General features: G+C 37.6%; 1 protein-coding gene across 1 annotated transcript in view; it reads left to right on the top strand.

The window, feature by feature from the left end:
- STX17 (syntaxin 17) overlaps positions 1–9,327 on the top strand; it is a 57,319-nt gene that overhangs the window by 5,435 nt on the left and 42,557 nt on the right. Inside the window, exon 2 of the mRNA XM_006165047.3 lies at positions 2,026–2,206. Coding sequence (XP_006165109.1) covers positions 2,084–2,206 — 123 coding nt within the window. The 5' untranslated portion in view covers positions 2,026–2,083. The remainder of the gene's footprint in view (positions 1–2,025; positions 2,207–9,327) is intronic.

Raw genomic sequence — 9,327 nt, 5'->3', positions numbered from 1 at the left:
GGTCCCCAACCCACATTCAACAGTTTGTTGGTGGTCTGTGGCCTCTTTGGGCCAGGCTGGGGTCCATGGCCTATTGCATTCTCCTTCCCCAGCCCACACAGCAGGGGTTGGTCAGTGGGCTGGGTTCCATTTGTGTTTGCAGCTAGCCCTATTGTTCACATTATGGCCTAGGCTCCACCTCCTGTGGAATTAGGACAGTATTGGTTCTCTTGGGAGCAAGAGCCCTGTTGTGTGACTGTTTTATTGTATTACATATTGCAATGTGGTAGTAGTGGAAATGGTGTTTGTGGTAGAAATGTGCACTTAGGTCATCCTGGGACCAGTCTCCTGCCCTCCCGCCTCTTTGTCTTCTAAGAGGCTGGTTCCTGGTGCTGGAAAGGTTGAAGACTGCTGCCAAGTGTGTATCCCATCCCTTAGCTCTCTGGATCCTGGCCTAAGACACCATAACCAGTGGAATTAACATAGTCAGCTTCTTTTTTATTTTTATATATTGAAGAGGTTGTGGCTAATGAGATGGCATGAAAGAAAGGTGTGCAACTATGGTTTTCATGCTAGGTTAAGCAGCATCCATTATTCACAGAAGATCTGATAAGGTCCAACTTATAAAATAGGTGTAAGGATGTTTTCTCCAATTGAAGTGGAGGTGGTAGTTCTGGAGCCTGCTTACTTCCAGCCTCTACCCTCTCCTACCCTGCCCCCAAAGGCATGTCCTTGGACTTCCTTGAACACTGATAGAAAACTGCTTTAAGAAGTAGAACCTGCACTGATAGTATCATTCTTTTTAAGTGCTGGACTTTACATTTATCATTGTTACATTTGTTCTATATTTGTAGTAAACCTGTTTGATTATACTTTCAGGAAACCTGGGTCCTTATCAGTTGTAGATAATACTAATCACTTTGTGAGTAAGAAAAGGATATCAATGAGAAGAGTTGCCCATTACGTTACATTTAAATATATAATTACAGAGTTACTCTGTAACTGCATTACATGGGGAGTTTGACATGAGTAGAAATGTTAAGGAAATATCCTTCCAGTTTTTTCATTTGTCATCTTTTTTTTTTTTAAGAGATTTTTGCTATAGGGCACATTGCTCATCAGAGACACAGAGAGAGACGAGATACAGAAAGCAAGAAATCACCCGCCCCACGGGGATGGCCATGGCTCAATCCCTTCTCCTATACTCTCCTCTCAGGAGTTTGGGCATGCATGCACATGTGCTCCTGGTGTGAGTTTTAAGCCTCCAAGTCCAGGACTTGAACTGTGGTCGACTATGTGGGAGTCCAGTGATGTAACCATTATGCCTCCTGCTGGTCGCTTGTCATCTTTTTTTAAAAAGTTAGTCAAGGGGTCAGCAGGTGGTGTGGTGGTTGAGATGCTGGCCTCCCACATAGCTGACTTCGGTTTGAGTCCTGGACATGGTGGCTTGGTTTCTCACTTTCCTTCTCTCTCTTGCTCTGTGTGTGTGTGTGTGTGTGTGTTTCTTTCTCTGATTGAATTAAAATAAAAGTTAATAAAATTAAGTAAGTAAAAAAGCTTGTTCAATATCCAAGATATATTGAGAAATGAAAACTTACACAGTATACGCTTAGTATTTTTTAAAAGGTATTTATATATATGTACATTATATATATGTATATATATACATATATACATACATACATACATACATACATACTCACACATACACTCACATACACATACATACATACTCACATAGAAAAAGGCTTAGAGAACATATACCAAAATGTGAAGAGTAGTTAACTAATGATGAGGCTGATAGTTGGTTTTATTTTATTCTTTTTTTTAATATTTTTTAAACATTTTAAAGTGAATATATATATATATATATATAGAAAGAAAAATATTTTAAAATGGATGGTATTATTAAAAAAAATCCAAATCCTTGAAGTTCAGCATTGAATTGAACATGTATTTAGCATAAATTAGAAAACTACCTAATTGTTGCCTTTTAAAAATAATGGAAACTGATCTAAACACTCATAATGATATATTTCCCTTTAGGTTTTTCTGTATGAGTGGAGAAGACAGCTGCAAGTGAAAGTGACAACATTTTTTTAGGATGTCTGAAGATGAAGAAAAAGTGAAATTACGCCGTCTTGAACCAGCTATTCAGAAATTCATTAAGATAGTAATCCCAACAGACCTGGAGAGGTTAAGAAAGCACCAGATAAATATTGAGAAGGTGAGTGCTTTCATTTTTTATCGCAGGAAACATTACATTTATACTTACATTTGTTTTATGTCCCAGGTAAATTTAGAATATTAGATAAGAGACTTTGCTAAGATACCTCACTCCTATTGATTTAGCGACATTATTCATTTTTTTTGAAGTGTTTGTTTCTTGGGGTTTTTTTGTTTGTTTTTGTTTGTTTTTTGTTTTTGCCATAGAGCATTTGCTGGAAAGAGACAGAGAAACAAATAGAGGGAAAGTGAGAAATCACCCCCTGCAGGGCACTATTCCTTCTCCATTCTCCTCTCAGGATTTTGAACATGCTTGCATGTATGCCCAGTGATTTTCAGGTCACTGAGTCCAGGACTGAAACCACATCGGTCATATGGGAGCCTAGCACCTTAACCACTATGCCACCTGCTGGCCCCACATTATTCATTTTTATAAAGCTGGGGGTTTTTTGTTCTATAAATACACTTCTCATATATTCAGTTTTTTAGGAAAGGGATGTAGGAATAGGAAGGAGGAGTGCACTTGCCAGAGAGACAGAGACAGAAAGACAGAAAGCAAGAAATCACATACACACCCCGGAGAAAGTCATGCCACAATCCCTTCTCCATTCTCTTTTCGGGATTTTGGGTACGTAGGCACATGTGCCTGGTGTGAGTTAAAGCTGCTAGGTCCAGGATTTGAACCATGGTCAACTACTCGGGAGTCCAGCAATGTAACCATTATGCCATCTGCTGGTTCCAAGTCTGTACCTTTTTAGTTGTACATATTGAGGTTTTAGACAGTAACTAAAAATGCACATTGTTCAATAGTGCACTATAATGTGAAGACAGAGACTAATGTTCCTACCTTAATTTCATTAACCCTATGACAAGTCTTTGAATTTTGAATGTATGTCTATCAGTAGCTCCTTTCCTCTTCAAGTACACATATTAAAGAAGTAATAATGGTGTGATATTAGGAAATTTCCTTTAATTCACTGCTTCCCTTTGAGGAAGACCCAAAATTGAAAATGACCTAGGACAGTTGAAGAAGAGATAGAGGGAAGATGAATTAGTCTCAGGGAGTATGGTGGAAGTGGCATAGAACCTGCACTGGTCAGGGTCTAGTAAAGTGGCACTTATGGAAGCATCAAGTTTATGGTATACTGAGCATTGATTTGGTAGGTTATGTTGTCTTTTTTTTTTTAGAATTATTTTACTTAACTTTATTTGTTTATTTTTAATTTGACCAGAGAAAGAGAGAGAGAAAGTGAGAAAGCAAGCCTCACCAGTTCCAGGACTCAAACCACAGCTGGCCATGTGGGAGTCCAGCTGCCTTAACCACCATGCCACCTGCTGGTCCCAACTGGTTATGTTACCTTATTTACTGTTGATTAGGTCAGTGATATTGTTCCTTTAAAATTATCTCTCCCAGTCTAAGTTTTAAGCTCTGTAGCCTTCTTCTTATTTATTTATTTATTTTTAAGGCTGGCAATGTGATCGTTAAGCCTTTCCATATAAAACTATTCATCACCCTCAACTGAATAGATTTACAAGTAAGAAAAGTGTCAGCTTTTCACCCATAGATACTATTCATCTTCTAGTATTAAAGTCCTTTTTAAAAGCATAGAAAATAAGTATCAAGAATATTAAGATAAAAATTTTAATGCAAATATGAAGTTATCTCTATATTTCAGGATTAGTATTTTGTTATCACTTTATTTCTAATTGAACCATAAGCAATTAATACGGTTGTGACTTTCAAGAGTTGAAAGGAGTTGTCTGGTAAACTGGTTATTCTTGTCATAAATGGAAAAAAATTAGAGTTCCATGCTTTGGTTAATGAAGGGGATAGTACTGTAACAATATAGAAATAAAGTTAATTTTTTTTTTTTAAGAGAGGTTTTTGCTATAGGGTGTGAGTGCTTGCCAGAAAGACAGAGAGAGACAGAAAGACAGAAATCGAGAAATCACATCCCGGGGTGGGGGGCGGTGTCATGCCTCAATCCCTTCTCCTCCATTCTCCTCTTGGAATCTTGGGCACACACGCACATGTGCCTGGTGTGAGTTTAAGCCACCAGGTCTGGGACTCGAACCACAGTTGACTACATGGGAATCCAGCAACACAGCTATTCCACCAACTGCTGGTCCCCAGAATAATTGATTCTGAAAGATAGAAACAAATGAACTACAGTCTATTAAAGCCATTTCTTTTAGAGTCCTACTTTACCTTTGAGATTTGGTCTGTTATAGATTTCCCTTTTCTTTACATTTATTCTACACAAAAATGCCTACCATCATTATTCTCAGATCCTACCCTCTGTACTATCCAGTCATCAGTGGAAAAAGCAGAACCCTGAAGAAAGTTGCCTGGGAGTAGGAATGATGATTTGATTATTTGCCATACATCATAAGGAAATTTATTCTAGAGTTAGTTGTATTGATCCTTCTCTGCCAAAACATTTTTCTTTAGCACTTTGGGAAAGTTTTGCTTACTGTGAAATTTTTAGACAATATCAAAATAACTGTAATTTATAATATAAGTGATATTGTCTTAAGCCAAGCAGTTAAATTCATACTGGTCTATATTTTATTCCACATTATTGATCATTCCACTGTCTTTAGGATTTCTACTTTAATTATGAAAATGATTTTTTTTATCTATATAGGATTGAATATTTTAGTAGATATGTTATGGCAATGTAAAAACATTTAAAAGATGCAGAGTTCACTCTGGACAAAAGAGTTAAGAAGTTTGGACTCCAGGTGTCTGACAGCACCTCACTTTCTAAAAGACATATTCTTCATAGGGGAAAGGTGTGGAAAGATAAAATATTTATTATGTTGGCCATCAGTCATCCAATACGAATTTAAAAGAAGAAAGTCAGACTGAAGGGAAATTGAAGGTAAGCCTTAGTAGAGTGATTCTGCAACATCTGAAAACAATGAGAGTAGTGTGTTGTGGACACCTGGAACTGTATTCCATAGGTCCTTCAGCATTGTCTTTTATTACACATGATAACATTGATTAGAATGTAATCCTGAAATTTGAAGTGTTAGCATTCAGCTTTCTTGGCTGGTGTAAGATAGACTTAAGCATAGTTATTAGGAACAATAAGATAATAAGCTTGGAACTTATTTTTTTGTTGTTGTTTTGTATTGTAGGGATCTGGGAGGAAACTTGCTGTGTAGTACTTACTGTATCAGTTAGTGCCTGATAAGATGCAAGTGTTAGAAAACTCCAAAATAGTGTTTTAAATAAGGAAGAGTATTTTTATTTTGCTTTTATTTCTAATTTATGTGTAATGGAGGTAGCCAAGGCGGTAGTGGCAACTCGATAGTAATTAGAGACCCAGGCTCTTTCTAGCATCCTCTGCCATCTCAGTTTATTTCTAAATTGTTATGTATTAGGTCGTTGGGAAAGTCAACATATTTTTCTATGCCGAAAATGCATTATGACTTTCCCGATGACCTCTCCAGTACCAGATATGATATCCACACTCCAGCTTAGATGGAATAACCAGAATGATACTTTTTTTAACTATGCTTTTTTTTTCTCTTAGTTCACTTATGCACACACATATACACACTCTCTTTTGAGAAGAATCCTATTCTTGTTTTATGGATGCAGAATCATATCTTTCTGTGGTGGTATTACTTTTTAAATTTTTCTTCTGCTTCCTTGTTTTTATTTTCTCTGACTCCTTCCTTCCCTCCACTTTTCTCTCCCTCCCTTATTCCCAGCTCAGTATATAGTATTGACTGACTTATTGTGTGTATAAGTGAAGTGGGTAGCAGGAATTTTGTTGCCTGGAGGTGTAAACTGGTAAGGATCTTTTTTTTCAGGCTTTTGACATAGGGTACATGCGCTCACCAGAGAGAGACAGACAGAGGGAAAATGAGATATCATCCTCCAGGGGGCATGACCATGCCTCAATCCCTTCTCCATTCTTTCTCCTTCATTCTCCTCTTGGGATTTTGGGTGCACATGCACACATGCCCAACGTGATTTTTCACACTGCCAGGTCTGGGACTCCATGTGAGAATCCAGCACCTTAACCATTACACCACTTGCTGGCCCAGGTTAGGTATTTATTGCCTTCATTCTTTAAGTGAAAAAACAAATTGAGAGTATTTACTTGCTTAAGATCACTATTTAGTAAATATGTTAGATTTCGAATATGCAGGAAATAGTATTCTTCTAATGAAAGGGTGTTGAATGATATATATATGTTGAATGAATATATATATATGTGTGTGTATGTGTGCAGGTATAGAGCCCAAGACTGCATAAGTTGTTTTAGAAGCAACTTTATACTGCTGACTTTGTAATCAACTAAATAAAATCAAAAGGACTTTTCTTTTTATATAAGCTGCAGCTGTCAAGCCAGATCATACCTATTTTTTTTCCTTTTTTTTTTTTTTTGAGAGGTTTTCGCTATAGGGCGCGTGTGCTCGCCAGACAGAGACAGACAGAGAGACAGAAAGCGAGAAATCACCCCCCACCCCAGAGGGGCTGGCCACACTGCAATCCCTTCTCCTCCATTCTCCTCTCGGAATCTTGGGCACGCACGCACACACGCCCGGCATGAGTTTAAGCCACCGGGTCTGGGACTTGAACTGCGGTCAACTACGTGGGAGTCCAGCAACATAGCCATTATGCTAACTGCCGGTCCCATACCTATTTCTTATAGTGGTACTATCACTTTTTTTAAGGACTCTTTCTCTTTCTTTCTTTCTTTCTTTCTTTCTTTCTTTCTTTCTTTCTTTCTTTCTTTCTTTCTTTCTCTTTCTTCCTTCCTTCCTTCCTTCCTTCCTTCCTTCCTTCCTTTCTTTCTTTCTTTCTTTCTTTCTTTCTTTCTTTCTTTCTTTCTTTCTTTCCATTGTTTACTTTGAAGTCATTGATGAAAATGTTAGACAGGAAGGCTAACCCAGCAGCCTAGTGGTTAAGGGAGCTAGGTCCCATACGGTGGACCCTGGTTTGCATCCCCTCCCTGACAGCTTGAAAAACATAATTGGGTTTATGTGTGTGCGTGGCCAAAATCCCTTTATATGGGGAAATGAAGGAGAAGGGACTGTAGCATAACCAGTGCTTTCTCTGCCCCTCTCTCTGTTTCTTTTCTCTGGGAATGAATCTACCCTCTGGCAACTAAAAATAAAAGAAAATGTTAGGCGGGAAAAGGACAGAATATACTGGCAAACTGTCACTATTTCTACAAGTTATCACAAACAAGTCTCTACTAATATAATGAATCATTTTTCCCAAAAATTACATTAAGATTTATAGTCTGCAATGTTTTAAATATACTGTCTTGTGTGGAAACTGGGTCAGTGTTTGCAGTCTTTAGGAATCTTTCCAGGTTCTTCATACATAAGTAGAAATGTTTCTGCAATCACATTTGCAAGGTCTTGGTTCACTCAGATATAATTTTCCTGGACCTGTTGATTTGAATTCATTGAATTCATTTGAAGTATCTCTATTTTCTTTTACTCCTTCTTGGTTTTTATATTCCTCTTCATTGTTTTATTATAATCTTTTCTATTTTGAAGATTGTTTTCCTCAATAAAGAAAGATGGTGGGAAAATAGGAAGTTGAGTAGTTTTGTTTTCTCTTTTAGATTATCAACAATATCCACCCCACTGTTTGTCAGCCTTCAAACATTGTTTATTTTTCAGATCCCAGCTCAGTTACTCTTTATTGAACATGTTCTAACTGAAGCTCTCTCCAGTCAGATATAAACACACCATCTTGGGACCAGCAGGTGGAGTAATGGTTATGTCACAGGACTCCCTCATAGTAGACCGTTGTTCAAGTTCTGGACCTGGCGGCTTAAAACTCATGCTGGGTGCATGTGCACGCATGCCTGATGGAATTGTGGTATGGCCCTCCCCTCTGGGAGGTGATTTCTCACTTTCTGTCTCTCTGGCAAGGGCATATATCCTATAGCAAAAATCTCTCTAAAACAACCAACCAACCAACTGCTAGTCCCAGATGTCTATGATTTTTGACAGTTGCAATGGTAAAATTAAAATTTTCCTCATGAGGGGGTCAGCAGGTGGTGTGGTGGTTAAGACTGAATCCCATACGGCTGACTATGAAATTCAGCTGGACCCAGCACCTTTACAAACAATGCTGAGTGTTTGTGTGTGCATGCCTGAAGTCCTGAAAGAAGACTAAGGAGTGGGGATTGCTGCATGGCCATTCCCCCGGAGAGTGATTTCTCACTTTCCCTCTCTTTTTCTCTCTCTGGTAAGTGCACATGCCCTTTGACAAAAATTTAAAAAAAAATCTTCAGGAGGTTATTTTGAGGATTATTAGTTACTGTAGGGCCAGTTAAGGCAGCTGAACCTCACATAGTTGCCTACACAGTTTGAGTTCCAACAGCTTGCAGAACATGTAAGGCATGTGTGCATGAGGGTCCAAAATCCTGAAATGAGGGAGAAATGGAAGAAAAGAGATTGCAGTGTGACCATTTACATAGGAGGGTGCTTTTTCACTCCCTCTCTCACCCTTTTTTCTCTCTATGGCAAGCACATGTGCCTTCTGGGAACATAAAAAAAATTAAAATATATTTTTTTTAAAAAACCTGCATGCAAGGTTGATACTTGGAAACTAACAAGTAAGCTAGCTTAGCAAGGCATTCTATGTTGGCACCATCACTTAATAGTTCCTTTTTCTTTTTTTTTTTTTAAGTTTCTTTCTTTTTTTAAATAATTATTTAATTTTATTTATTGTTTTTTATTTATTTATTTTGTTATTACTATTACTACTATTTTTAAAGTTTGCTAAAGGGCATGTGTGTGCACCAGATAAAGACAAGAGATTATTATCCCATTTTTTCTTTAGTTATACCTCTTTGTTTTTTATTTTTATTTTTTAGTGATTGCTTTATGGTTCAGAGTATATAATTGGCTTGTCAGGAAAGTCATTTTTGAATAGAGAAAAACAGAAAAATATGTCATGACTTTCCTGATGACCTTCTCTCTTTAAGTTATTGCAGTTAAATAATGTTATATATATCACTTCATATGCACTGTAAGATGTGTTTATTTTGTAAGAGAGATTTTTCTATAGGGCGCATGTGCTCACTGGAGAGAGAGAAACAGAAAGCAAGAAATCACCCCCTAGGGGGGACGGCCACA

This window comes from Tupaia chinensis, unplaced genomic scaffold (genome assembly GCF_000334495.1).
Source record: "Tupaia chinensis unplaced genomic scaffold, TupChi_1.0 Scaffold143795_1, whole genome shotgun sequence".
Classification (NCBI taxonomy): Eukaryota; Metazoa; Chordata; class Mammalia; order Scandentia; family Tupaiidae; genus Tupaia; species Tupaia belangeri.
The sequence above is the reverse complement of the archived record's forward strand: the minus strand, read 5'-3'. Positions and strand labels throughout refer to the sequence as shown.